This window comes from Osmia bicornis, chromosome 2 (assembly GCF_907164935.1).
Source record: "Osmia bicornis bicornis chromosome 2, iOsmBic2.1, whole genome shotgun sequence".
Classification (NCBI taxonomy): Eukaryota; Metazoa; Arthropoda; class Insecta; order Hymenoptera; family Megachilidae; genus Osmia; species Osmia bicornis.
This window is the reverse complement of record NC_060217.1, coordinates 4,734,355-4,749,155: the sequence shown is the minus strand read 5'-3', so window position 1 is coordinate 4,749,155 and position 14,801 is coordinate 4,734,355. Positions and strand designations below refer to the sequence as shown.

Here is a 14,801-nt window from a genome sequence, read left to right as displayed (position 1 = left end):
TCCGGTTCGGTTTGAACGAGGAACTACCGCGTGACATTTCTTAAGATAATGTCAGACCGACTGAATGAAAGCTCTGGGTAATATCGTGGATGAATTTTTAAAATTTTTATAAGAAATATCGAAATTATAACGATTAAAACAAATAATTTTCAACCTCGTTACATCCTTCAATCTTTATTCCCCTGGAGACTTTGATGCGGGTCACAACTCATAATGCATTCATGATGCATGTCACTACGCCATTTGCAAGTCTAAAATCCTAACCTATTTCGAGGCCACCTAACTGACATTGTTAAAAACCGTATTTCGTATAGATCGGTGAAAACGCGAATGTTTGATGCAACGACAACCACCGAAATGGTGTTTCGTCCCTCTTCAACACGTGGAGGAACGAGAAACCCGGAGTCCATCGATTAAACATCTCACACTGGGAATCAGGGATAGTGCTCGTTTGGAATCGGTTCTCGGCAGGGCACACAGCCTACAATTACGATGCAGTTCGTGGAGTTAATTGGCGAATTCCTTCGCTTGGTGAGATACTGCTTGCGTACGAACAAAAGGAACTTTATAAACTTTTCCGTTTATCTGGCAGAGATATGATTAGGAACGACTGCGAATTATCGCGCCAATTCTTCTTCCCTGCGGCTGGTGCAATCGCGCGCGACTGATAATGAGATTTCGGGATGAAGCCGGTGGAAAACTGCTTTATAAATTATCTAATTAAACTGTCCAACAATAATAAACTAAACTGTTGTAATTAATTGGTTACTATGTTTAGAAAAAATATAGCTGGGATTAAAAGCAATGATAGAAAAGAAATTCAGTAGAGAAAAGCAAAATTAAAAGGTGCTAAAAGAGATAGGATACCGAGTCGAAATGAAAGCGGCACGTTAGCTGACTGTCGCCCTGATCGGCACAAAGCGTCCGCGGACGACATTTCCCGGGAATCGTTTTTTCCACCCAAACATGGAAAGAGTCATAAAAGCCTGAACCGGCAACAGAGACTTTCGTGAAAGCGCAGAAAAAGCGAGGACCTTTTTTTACAACCGATATTGCCTCGACCGAGAAGCAATTCGAAGGGTCGTTCGTTTTCTGGGAACGAATGGTCGTTCCCTGGACTAAAATACAAATTATACCGAAGGATCTTCGAGGCAGATAGCGTACTGAAATTGGCACCGTTTTTGGTTGTATCTGCCTTTTTCTTTCCTTTTTTCTTTTACCTGACTCGAAACTTTCTACTTTCTTTTTCACCCTCGCACCCCCTTTTAGGAGAAACGATAGGCACGGAGCAGTTTTCACTTCTCCCTTTTCACAAGAATAGTGAAAAAAAAAGAAGAACACCAGGAAAGTTGTAAATATTGTGGCTATTTGAAGTTTGCTTATTTCAACCATGCTTCTATCAAGCATGAACTATAATCTAACGGACGTGAGCGGAATAAACAGGACGAATCGAGAAAATTGCAGACGCTTCATTAACGTTCACGGATATCCTAGAATGTAGAAAAATACGAAAATCACGACGGGGCAACATTTCAACGGGGCTCGTTGCCGCGGCAACCCCTTGAGATGCAGCTTGAACACGAGTTAAATGCACGCAAACAGAATAACTTAGGAAATTATGGAGGTACACGCTCGCAGGTGGTTTATCCTCATTAAGTGTACCGGCTAAACTTAATTTTAAAGGCCGCCACAGCTAAAAGCCAGCAATACTCTTTAGCCGAGCATTTTCTTCAGGATACGGTAACTTTCGCCGATGATATATCAAGCTTAATGCGCGCTCAAGACCTTGCGGAGCCCGTTGTTCAACGTCGACGAAATCCATTAACTTCGAGCCCCTTCAACCCCCTTTCTAAACTTTGGTTACAAAGGATTAAACCTCGACCAATTTCATTCAATTGCAAGCAGCCAATTTACAAATTTTTTAAATTTAACGCCATTGAAATTAATGATTTCTACATACTGCTATGCTTTAATTACGAAGATGATGAAAGGAAACGTTAAAATATTTGTAAAAAGAGTTAATCATAACGTAGATGCGTATTGCTAACAACCATCTCATTACACTTAACCTTCAATATACTGTTCCGGATACAGCTAGCACTTACATTAACAACGATTAAATCTGAACTGTATCCTTTATCAAAGCTTCGATATTAAATCGTTTATCCTCGATCACACAACTACCTCTTTAGTCAAGTACGACTCATCGGTCTCAGTTCTTCATTCCTCCATACAGGAGGGGTTTTCGATCAAACTGGAAATTGTCTGCTTAACAGGTTAAACGACCCAAAGGGAAACCGTCGAAGAAGATGAAAGAGCAAAGACAAAAAAAAGCAAAGAAAGGTAACAAAGGGGGTAGAAGGGTGTAGCGCCGAACAAGAGGGAGAAAAGGAACATCAGTACTGAAGTCACTCACCTTTAATATAGCTGTGTACATTGTGGTGCTAGCAGAGGGTGGTGTGGATTGGTGGTGGGGTGGTCAGGGGGGCTCCGGTGCAGGGCGTACCCCTAGTTGGCCCCATCCGGTCCCCCACCGGCCGCTTGCTGCTGGTGCGCAGCCGCGGCCGCTGCTGCTGCTGCCTTCTGCGCCTGCGCCTGCTTCTCCTGTTCGTTCAGCTCCTTGATCGCCTGTAACTCCTTCTTCAGCTTCATCCGCCGATTCTGGAACCAGATCTTGATCTGCCGTTCCGTCAGGCAGAGAGAGTGTGCCATCTCGATCCGCCTCCGCCTGGTGAGGTAGTGGCTCGTGTGGAATTCTTTTTCGAGTTCGAGCGTCTGGTAGCGCGTGTAGGTCTGTCGGCCGCGCCTGCGCATTCCGTTCGCTCCTGTAACCAACAAAACCAAACAACGTTCATAAACGAGCTCTCATTTTATTTCTTTTAATCACAAGTTGTCTTTCGGGATTGTGTCTCCGCGAATAATACTTTTTCATAGTGATCAGGAACGTTCGCGCGCACTAGGTCTCCTTGGAGTCTCTCCTAGATGGCTACCAAAAAGATCGAGAGAGTAGCTGATACCTCTGCGCGCGAACGATGCGCAGTAGTTTATTGGGTCCTAAGTGGATCGCTAGAAACGAACGTTAACGCTGGCATAAATTTGAGACGGGAATTAACGTTGTTAACCTTTTTGTGACTATGTAGCAGCATAATGGCTTCTTGCCAAATAAGTTATTAGAACGGAACACCTCTATGGTGTTGTCTTTTAATAGCGATACCACCACATATGCTGTTTAGCTATAACTAAAGCTTCAACTTTCGCTGACACAAACAGATTCGAGGTAGTCAATCAGAAAATGTAAACGATATTTACAAACTAATAGTTACTCGAAGGTTCTTACAGTAGATAGTTCTTACTGAACAGCTGGTCACGTGTATCCATGGAAACATCTCTTTAACCACTTGAAACGAATTTACAATCCCCACGCTTTGCTTCCTAAACAGCTACCTTATCATCGAACACAATCTAGCAGATTCGCGAAGTCTTTGTCCTATTAGAATTTCAAATAAACCACGATCTTTTAATCCAACCTACGCTTGAAAAACCAAAACACCATTCTCCTTACAAGTAGTAGCATACACTACGTATAAGATATTGGTGGCTTCGAAGAAGAACGCTCGAAAATCCCCGCAACCCTCTCGATAACACCACAAGAAACGGGATAGCTCTTATGGTAAGAGTTTGGAAGAAAAGAAAAGAAAAGGCTGCGTAAACGATTACAGATAGAGCGTGGCGAAGTTGCAAGCAAGTCCAACAGCAGAAAGTAAGAGAGTGTAGGACAGGAGGATAGGTAGTGTCGAACAGCCACTTGGGTACAGTACCGGTATAAAGCCGTCTGTGGGGGGCGCAAGCTCACCTTATCGGCCGTTACTGCCTCGTAAAAACCCCTCCTGATTCACCTCAGCCGGCGGCATGGTGCGCAGAGGCCAAAAGCAACCCCTTGTGCTCGACGGCCGTAAGCAATCTGCCTCGTGCCTTTTGCTCGCATACGGTTTATATATCGAACTACATAAATGGCCATAATACGATTTCTACTGCTCGACGACCCTTCCGCTTTTTCCGTTGGTGGAGTCGTTCGTTTGGAACAATTAATTTCAGTTAAACGCCATCCGGACCACCCCGTGTGCCGCCGCTTATTACGCGATAAACCGAGAAATTAATTTCGCTCGAAGGGTTTAATTGTTATGAATAATTATTCCGCGAGCCCGACTATGATATCTGGAAGGTAAGTGACGTGCCGATATCGAACCAACTGGTGAAATTAATAATGTTAATAAGAGTTGCGCCTGATGTCTTATCAAAGAAATGAATCAAAAAAGTGGAAAATTTTTTATCTATACGTAGAACACCATTGATGGTTTCCGACGGAACTAAGTTCGATATTTTTGTTTCGACGTGAAATCAAAAATAGCCATTTTTTAACATCCCTTTTTCTCCAATGGTTCCTCTATGATAGCGCTCAACAATGGTGTCCTATAGGCACTTTCACGGCCGGGCAGGAATCGAAACGGAAAGCAATAAACGCGTCATATTTACAATCGTATCCGCACCGATCTATTATCAAGGCAACAAAGTCACAGAGTCGCACGGGCCACACTGTATCCCACTCACTGGACCATTTCCAGTTGGCCATTACACAATATCGCGTCGGTAGACGAACGACACCGTGGCTAGGCAGAGTTCATATCGGCATCATGTATATTATCGCAACGTAATCAAGTACCCCGGCATTCGAGCATCCACCACCACCACCACCACTCTCCAACCCTTAACCATCCTCTCCTCGTTCGGGTTTTCCTCCCTCCGCTCATGACATCCCTTCTCTCGTTGCTGCACACAACATCCCCATGATTTTCATTTCAGTTTGTCAAGCAGGACGAAGAGAAGGGGGCAGGAGCTCAGAGTTATGGTGTACCGTTTATAAGGGTTATTTGTCGCGCAGACCCCGTCGCCCGGTGTCTTCCTTTTCCAGCCTGAAGCGTCCCTGCTATATCAGCAGCATCCCCTTGGTCTGCTACGGCTTCTCAGGCGCGATAGACTCGCTCGAACTTATAAATAAAACCGGGGCTTCAGCCAATTAAGCCGACCTCGTATGTCTCCGCCAAGTAGAAAATGCGACGAGCCAGCCCCTTACCCTCTGATACAATTCTGCGTGCATTATTTCCTTCCGTTTCATCACTATTTCTTTAATACGTTGACTATCGATATATTTAATATCTTCTGGTGCTGTGCATCACGAAATTACCACTTTGGAAGATATAAATAATTCGTACATCGTACAATAAGTATGTCAAAGTGTTAATTTCAATTTTTATAGAATATTACTCGAAAATCATATTACTTTGTAGTCTGTATGATAGAATTCGTCCAGTCCGTCGCTTTTTCGGAATTTGCTCAACCATTATAGTCTTCTCGCCCCCGTTTGGGTGGGTCTCGAGGGATGTCGTGGTGGAACGAAGTTAGAGGGGAAAATTCCGAGGCCGCTACGTTCCCGGAAAAGTAAGAAGAGGCGGGTGGTAGCTGTTTAACCAAGGGGGTGGATCAATTTTATGCTGAGACCGTGAAACGTGTTTCATCCGGGGAACAAGAAAGAAGATCTCGATGGATGTCCGGGGACAAAGGGGGATGAAATAAAACAGAGATGGGCTCTTCTAACCTACGTAAAAATATTTCGATATTAACTTATATGTTTCTTAAAAGAAGAAGAAAAAGAAACGTTATTTTTTTCATCTTCATTCTGATGATTTTTACACAGTTCATCCGCGTATACTCGTAACCGATTGAAGGCAAACTAGCGTGGAACATTGGCGAGATAATCCTAATATTTGGTCGGCTCATTGGGAAGGTTAGAAATCAAAAGGGGCTCCCACGAATAGAAGGAACTGCTTGGAGATGTAGTCAACCATAAACAAAGAGGGAGGGGTATAGAAACTTTAGCTGTTGCCAACTCTAATAAGAACAACCAATACGTTGATTGCTGCTGGGGATTTGCCGATATAATTCTGCTTTGCGGCTTCACAAAACACGATGCCAAAGCTTCCCTCCTTCTACGGTCACCTTCTCTCCCTCTCTTCCGGCCTCGTTTCTTCCCTCCCGCGGAGATCGCGCACGCCAAAACCGGATCATACCGCAGAGCCAATCAAATCAAAGTAAGTGAATTGGTTGGTAGCATGAAGGACCTTCGCAGAAATCCCCAACTCAAAATACTTCCTACCCGTAGGCTCGCAACCCCCTGTTGGGTTTCGAGGCTTTTACTTTGGAAGACGGTTACTGATGGCCGCATCAATCGAAAAGGAACCTCTCCCCAACATTTCTTGTTACGTTGATTCAACTAACCCCCCAGTAAAGGGTCAATTTAAACGCGGCCAATTTAGCTTCCCGTCTTGGAGAATTCATCTCCCTTCCCAGACGAATGGTAATGCAATACCAATTACCGTGTTTGCTTTGGTCGAGTATCGGTATCCAACGGAGAGGCGTACGTCTTAGGGAATATTTCGAATACGATGATCAGGCTTATGGGAGAGAAACACCCTCTATAGATCTATACCTCTAACTCTAACCCCTTTTGATACAAGGGGTGTACGTGCAAGATGATTTAGAAATGTATGGCGATTGTTCTGCGAAGTGAGCCTACACGTTAGAGTATTGTACAAACTTAGCAGATATGTTAAAGTACTACCTAACCCGGTAGTTAACCGTATATATCATGAACATAATTAAAAGAGACTTTGTCGTTCAGTCCCAAGTTGAAACCCGAGTCCGACAGAAGGTCAGAAATCCATTCGGTTGGTCAAGTGTACATGTGTCGCGCTTATAAGTCGAATTTTTTGGGTTTCCGGTTGTATGCGCCTATTCGAAACATTCACGGCCACGAGGAACTCTGTTTGCGAGGCACGAGAGTCCCGGAGACACTCGGTATGAGAAACGCGTAGCTACGCAGCAAGATCGTAGCTCAACGTGGGGTACACCCTCCTCCAGCCTTGCCAAGGTAGGTAATCCTCTCGGGGGCGTGAGTTACTGCCTGGCGTCCCTCGTGCTGTACTCTCTTCTGTCCCACCTTCTTCTTCGTCCCATCGTCCTCTGCCTGGTGGTGTTCTCTCCCCTTCTTTTCTTCTCTGGCCGGGTCTCGCTCGTCACCCCGACCTTCGCCTTTTTTCCACCACCCTCTTCCTATCCTTGCCACTCTCTTTTCCTCCATTAAGGGCTGTTGCCGTCGAGAAAACTCTGGGAGAAAGTTCGAGGAATGAGCCACGACCAAAATGGAAGGAGAGGGTAAAAGCGTATGCTGTGCCACAGCTGGAGAGCATTAGTCAACTGTAATTAATAAGTTATGTACACCAAGGCAGCTTAACGAACAGCGCCGCGACCTGCCGTCGTTGTTGTCTCTTTATTGGAGGCGCCGGTTTAGAAAGAGCGTCGAGAATCGGTGGCACCAGGGTGCGACGACGGAAGCCTCCAGGATCGTAAATACGCACGCGGCAAACCCTTGTAACGCGAACTGGGGCTGCTTAGCTAGGGAAATACGAAACAGCCGGGACGCGTAAACGACCCTCTTTACTACTGCTGAATCTTATCAATCATCCACACACTCTTCGAAGATTTGCACCGCATTTAAAGAATACTTCTTTATCTTGAGGGAGGACGAGAAAGAAGAGGTTAATAGAATCGATAATACGAGTTCTCTTCAACTAAACAGTACCTACTTTTATCTGAAAGCAGTATGTTATGTGTACCTTAGGGCACAAGAACTTTCTTATAAAAATCTCATCTCAGACAAACCTTGAAACTAACAGTACTAGCAGACAGGCAAGTTTATTTAAGCTGGATGAATATCTCCTTTCCTTTCACTTTGCTGAACACCGGAATAGGTAACTACCTACTGTACCAAATACGGGCGAGTACCTTTTCCCTCGACACAATATCCAACCGCTTAATTCTCCAATAATCTTGAGCTAACTTCCTTCTGGCAATCAATGCGCCGATAAAGCAGCCGACCAGCAACGAAAGAAACCCTCTGTTGTCGGAAATGGATCGAGCTATTTCACACGGCGAAACAACGAACAGGAAATCGTCGCGATCGAACTAGAATCGAATGACCGGTGCGGCATGAAATGGCACGAATCGAAGGAATATCGAACGTTATCCGGGTACGTTGGCTCGAGAGAGGCTCCCACGGATAAAAGGGGATCGTTATTCCGCGCGGTTCCAAGCGTACGTTCTAGCCTATCGAGGTAAACTCGCGTCGTTACGCGGTGCAATCGCGATCAGGCGAAACGGTGTAGGATACGAAAAGGGGAAGGCCGGCAGAAGTTACGCGACGCGGACAAGAATGTCGCCGGCAGCAAGCAGGATATACCATAAGAAGAACGAATGGAGCATTCGAGAATAAGATATCGGCTTTACGTGCAGCCACTTTTGAATAAGCGTGGCTGGTGTGTCGCGCCACGAGCAAGGTGGCGACTTTGCTCCCACGCGCGAAACACCACAACGGCTTCCATCGGGTAGAACGATACGTGAACAAAGCAGTTTACCCTGGCTATAAGATTCCCATAATACTGGACAGTATTGCTTGTCCCTGTGATTACGCGAGCTTGTTCCACCGTTTCTGGCGTAATACGGTGTATTCGTATGTCGTCAGCCCCAACATTTGTAACTACAGACGGCTTACTAAAACGGCATTTGCATTGAGCAACTTTGGATTGGTCGAGCGAGTCGATCAATCAAAAGTACCAATGTAAACAGAATTTTAATCAAACTGTATAAGGTCACTGCAAATTTCACATATTTTAAATATTCGCAAGTATCGAAGCAATACAAAATTCTACAGCGAACAAATTGCCCTGAAATTTGCAAAACACATTATAAAACAACCACCGCTATCAGTAACCGCATCGCTGTAATAACTCCCTGTACACGATGGGCGTGGACACGAGGCGGACATCGGTCCAAGATCATTGGGATCCCTGTGAAATGAGAGCGGACGGCGTCTGACGGCACCATTTTTGCATATTCCTGAAAATCACGCCTGCACTGAATAATATGGTAGACGGTCCTTTATAATTTACTGAGTTTTCCCTTGTCCCCCTTCCGATATTTATTCCCTTACGGCCTTTCATTATAAAAATGCTTTTGATTAATCTCCTTTTGGAATTCATTTTAACAACGTTTTCGGAAACATATTTAAAAAATTAAAATTAATGAAGTCGATAGCTTCAGAGATTTAAGTTACTATTACACTAAAGCAATTGTAACATAGGAAATATACTACTTATAGAATGACCTGATATTAAAACAATTGGACGACAACGATCAACGTGTTGGGTACAAGAACGATTAACTCGACTGAAAATTAGTATTCCGTCTGAATAGACATGGGGAATGTTGACGAAATCATGCGAAGGTCGTCCATAGCTCACGTCCTCATTCGTCAATCAACGAATCGCAAGACTAACTAAGTATTCCATAGAATGGTGTGCGAGGCAAGAGAGAAAGAAAGAGAGGAACACAGCTCATTTAAATGTACAGCATTATTTGCTGCGTCGCGTTGAATGATATCCTAAAGGTCGAGTGCGATTCCAGCTCGCCTCGCCACCGAATACTGATGCAAAACAGGCTACCTTTGAAAGATACCAGTATCACTATCATTGCCCGTTGCCTTTTTTAAATTTAACAAAAAGTGTTGAATCGACTAAATATTTCAATTAAAGTATAATAAGCTTACAGCATTAATATGGAAATGGATATGCAGGTACCCGGTTATTACCACAAGAGTTAAAAACGTCGATCAAGAACTTAAAGCAACCACAACGACGCGATTGCATGAGCATGAAGTTTAATTAACGTGTATATGCCCACATGTTGAATCGGAGACGCTTGATTCGTCCAGACACTGATTCGTCTCTTGCGACCAGACGACAGCATCCAGCCGAGTAAGGCAGGCAGCAACAACACAACAGAGACAAGGTGGCTCTTCCACAACCAGCCAGCTGCTACTCGCTGTAACTGTAATAATTATGCAAAGACCGAACGAACGCAACGGTGCATCGCGAACGAGTAAGCGAGCCGAGCAAAGGGAAGAAGAAAGAGGAGGACGTTCCAAGGTACGGAGTGCAAAAGGAGCAACTCGAAGCAAGATGGTGGAGGAGATGGCATGCAAAAGAGGCTTCGTAGGTAAGCGAACCGAGCCGGTTGTAAGGCGACACCTCGCGGCTCCATATATCTTTCTCTTTCTTTTCTTCCCCTGATCTCTCTTCCCCCTCGAGCAGTCGACGCCACCACGGTCTCCTTCTTCCTTCTTGTTGTTCTCCTCCGTCGAAGATTTCTACCTCTCTTACTCTCTTCTCCTCTATCTATCCTTCTCTGTCTTCTTCTCATGCTGCCATTTTGAGGGAAGAAAATTAACCGGACGTATGGGGACGTCAAGCTTTTCCGCATCTTCTTGCGAATTTCTTTTCAACCGGATCTACTTTGTTTCGAGGACGAGAAGAAAGATCCGCGAGCAGAGTTTTCGCCTCTCAGGTGGTCTCTTGAGAACACTCGCCAGTCATAGAAACAAACGTAATGGATTTGAAAAACGCTTCTAGCATGAATTCGGAATTTTAATGGAGATTCAAAACGATTCATTCTGTGTTACTTTCATGGATCGTGTCCGTTTAGTTTCTTCTGGGGTTTGGACTCGTCGTTTCATCCGTACTTAGGGTAGCTTTCAAGTGTCATCTCTGAGAGACGTTGTCCTAACGTTGACCACTTAGGGCAACTGTCAAACACGTTGAATCTCAAAGGAGGTGAAATCTCTTGATCAAGAATCTCTAGTGCTGTTCGGTGCGATTCATTCTATCCACTGAGTCAATGAACCTAACCAGCCTGTACATCATACAAATTCTATAGTCCCCTGAAGTCGATGCAAATACCAGGGGTTATAAGTGGCCGTCCAAAAACAAGAAAGAATCACTGGCCAAAGAAGACGAGCGGAAAGACGAAAAAGGATGGTCCAGCCAGAGAGGTTGAGGAGGGTAGAGAGAAGGTAGACACAGGGAGGAAGGTGGCGGAGTTTGATACAGGTGGGTAACCCCGCGACACCCTCTAACGAAACGGATCGTCTGTCTTACTTACATCGGCTCGCATCTATAAACTCACGCGGTTGGTACACGCATACGAAGGCCAGCATGCGTGTATATCCCCCATTGGACGTGCAAGGGGGACGCGGTTACCAGCGGGCAACCGACCCACCAACCACCCATATATCTGCGTCCTAAAAGGAATTCCAGAATATATTTTACATATGCTTTATTGCCGCCTTATTTCCAACTCTATGGGCACGGACCTCGAGCTGAGACCACGGACAGAGAGAAAAGGACAACAAGATGAGACAGAGAGAGAGAGAGAGAGAGAGAGAGAGCAGTGCACGAGCGCACTTTGTGCCTCACAAAGGACGATGTGGCTTGCCATATCACGTCTGTTTTTCTTCGTATTTTCGTGCATCCATCGACGCTGTAACGATTATCCGTTCCGACTGCCCGATGTAAGTAAACTTTGACACCAGTGTTCTTTTTCAAATGAACCGATGCACGCGAAAAAACGAGCTGATGCCAGACGATTTTCGAGGTGAAGTCCAGCAGAAGAATAGCGTGTACACCAGTGGGACGTATTGCGTAAACTCGTGGAAGGTGATAATTTTCGAAAGGGTACAGCCGTCTCGATAGATCATCCAGCGAACCGCAGAGGGCAGGCAAAAGCTGACTAGGTCCTCGGTAGCTCGTCGTAGACTTATAACAGGGTAGAGAAGCATAAATGTATAATGCATACCCCTGCACGACTGCATTCCGCAGTAATGACTTAACTTGTACCGGTTAACGAGTACCGGGCTAGATGATTCGATAATTTGCAAGCAGGACAACGTGGACCGCCATCTTTGTCGTTCGTGCCTTTCAGCGGTGAATCGCCATTGCAAATCACTCGCGCCCAGTGTCTCGTTGATTACATCGTTGCACGATTCGCACGTGTTGTATCATTTAACGTTTTTTACTCTCTCTCGAATAAATCTCATTCTTGCTCTTCCTTGTAAAACGACCAATGACAGTACTAGTCCTTTGACGATCGAATTAGAGTCGAAGACATTTAGAAGATTAACTCTTTGTAGATTGATTTCCTGGTAAATAATAATAGGGACAGAAAGTTGAAAATTAGGGTCGTAATCGTCAGTTTCGTACCTGGATAATGACTTAATTTATGTTAATTCGGAGAAAAGGGACCAGCGCAATATTATAGTTAATGTTAGGTACTTTATGGGTATGCGGGTCATATATAGTTTTGCAATAAAAATACTTGTAATAAGCATAAAAACGAGTTCGTTTTAAAATAAATGGTAACGGAGAGTACCATAATTAAGTTACATATATTGACAGATTTTCAATTACTACGAGGTTAAATTGGGCTTCATTCATAAAGGAATTGAAGTCTTAAACTGATTTTATTGCATCAAACTGCACCATGAAAGCCCGAAAACTGTCAATAATGGGACCAATATAATTTGCGAAGAAATACGGATTACGAAACTGCCTGTACTCGGTCCGAGGGGGGGAGTCTGGCATGGAGCACAGTTCTTTGGGTAGTCCCAAGTTCGACGGGCCCCGGCGGGGCTTCCCCCACGCACAGCGAGTCCAGAAGGTAGTCAAAGTGGGGAGAGCCGGTTTCCACGACCAAGACGCCATCACGCTGAATAGAAAGAAACTATGATTACCGAGCCAGCCCTTGGAACTCGTGGTGGACGTCCACCACCGTTCAATTACCGTTCAGTTTACCTGGTTAACCAACCACAACTGAAATTTTCGGCTTCATAAATTGCGGATTCTGTCCTTATCCTGTGTACGCCAGGTAATAGTGGGAATAAGAGGTGGAGCGAAACGATGGCGCGGAGGAGGTTCACCAGGCTCTGATCGCAATGCATGAAAATGTATGCAAAATTCGGACGAAGAAAGCTCTAAGGCATTTGAATAAATTAATAAACAGCTTATTCTGGCTGAGATCTTTGGTTTACAGGGAAGACTTGAAAATTGCACCTTGTTAGAGAGGATAGAGGCTCGTTCTGCACGATTCAACCGCTTAAGCGTTGGATGCTTGATGAATTTTACATGTCCACGATATTGCAATCGCAATATGAATTATTAAACACGGGAACGTACTATCTTGCCATCTAATTTGTTAACTTATTGTCATGAATTAGAATTTTGATTCTTTGTAATACATTATTATAAATGTAGTAACCATTACAGGATTTTATCAGCAGCCTACAGATCAATAAAAAATAAATAGAGTTCAACTCCTCAGAAGCAGGTGAACAGAAACCTAATCCACTCAAAATACGGAGCCCCGAGTTCCTTCTTCGCCTTTCCTTACATCCCCTGCAAATGCCATTAATAATCAAGGCGAAACGACGAAGAATCGCGGGGAAAAAGAAATCATCTCCATTATTCAACGTGCTCTGGTTGTAGTTTTAGATGCTCGTGCGAGTCGCGAGCGTAAAGGAAGGAGGCGTGATCATTCGGTCGTGCGAAAATAATAATGAACTCACATAAATCAGCAAACTTCCAGAGAACTGGTCTTTTCTTCCTCTCTTCTTCTCTCTTAGGCTACTCCATTCACGATATCCCGCCAGCGTATCGTGGCTATACATATGCGAGCCGCATGCCAAAAACGTTCCTCGGCCGGCAACTTTCTGGCGCGTTCGAAAATCCTGGGAATCCTGGATCGAGTCACCACCGATTAGTCTTTGCAACGTGTTGTCTCTATCCTCGTTTTCCCAGATTTTCGTGAACGATCGAGAAAAAGAGAGTCAGTTCCGAGCTAGCCACGCGATTGCTCTTTTTTCGGCAAATAGAACAGCCGCGCTTTCGCTTAGTCCAAGCTGGCTTTTCGGGGATCTCAATGTCTAGACGGCAAGCTAGAATGGAACTGGATAACCTTTGGGATTTTTCAACGCTGATTTATTGCGGCACAGCGATCTACGAACTACGACATGTTCTATGCAAATCGAGAGAATCAGGAAGCAAGAGGAAAGCCGTATGAAAACGAAACTTTTAATTTAACGAGGTGTAACACCATGAAAATCAGTAGTTTCTTCACCACCAAAGAGATCATGGACACTTTTAATCTTCTCAACAAAAGAATATGAATTGGGTAGGCTAGGTCTTCCTCTGATCGGTTGAGAACCAATTTAACCCAGCTCACCAGACTCGATACAAGGGTAGTAAAATCGTCGATGGATCGTTTGGCGAAAATTGTCGCTCGCGCATTTCTTGAAACGAAAGGAAGACGCGGATAAGGGGATTGGTCGTGTTCGGATGGTTACGTAGTTACAGGTTGGTCAGACTCGCGGTTAAGATGAACGAGGCGGCGCGGCACGAGATCTTATCCGGTCGCAGCAGCGGCCACTGAATCATCCGCTTTGAATAGGGCTTCGCTTCACTCCCTATATTATACCTATAGGTACTAACCTTCTACCTATGCCCGCGTCCACGACACGATATAACGTCTCTGGAAGCGAGAGAAACGAAGGTACGAATAGTAACAGTAAGAGAAGGACAAGAGAGTCGCGAGCGAGATCGAGCTATCCGTACTCTGAGCCTCCGTATAAATGCGTTATACAGCAGAAACCTTGGTTGCGCATTAAATTACCAACCACGACACTGTCACACCGTTATAACACGGGGCTCGTAGCCAGCCACCTTGCAACTCACAAGTCGCCCTCCTCTACCTGGCCCCATGACTTACAAGTAGGCGATAGCGCTTCGCTACCACAGTCTTAA

General features: G+C 44.8%; 1 protein-coding gene across 4 annotated transcripts in view; it reads right to left on the bottom strand.

The window, feature by feature from the left end:
- The window catches only part of LOC114879263 (homeotic protein ultrabithorax-like), a 122,166-nt gene that overhangs the window by 13,190 nt on the left and 94,175 nt on the right, over window positions 1-14,801 (bottom strand). For all 4 annotated transcript variants that reach the window (XM_046290184.1, XM_046290183.1, XM_046290186.1 and 1 more), the window contains one exon: window positions 2,417-2,825. In XM_046290184.1, coding sequence (XP_046146140.1) covers window positions 2,509-2,825 — 317 coding nt within the window. In that variant the 3' untranslated portion in view covers window positions 2,417-2,508. The remainder of the gene's footprint in view (window positions 1-2,416; window positions 2,826-14,801) is intronic.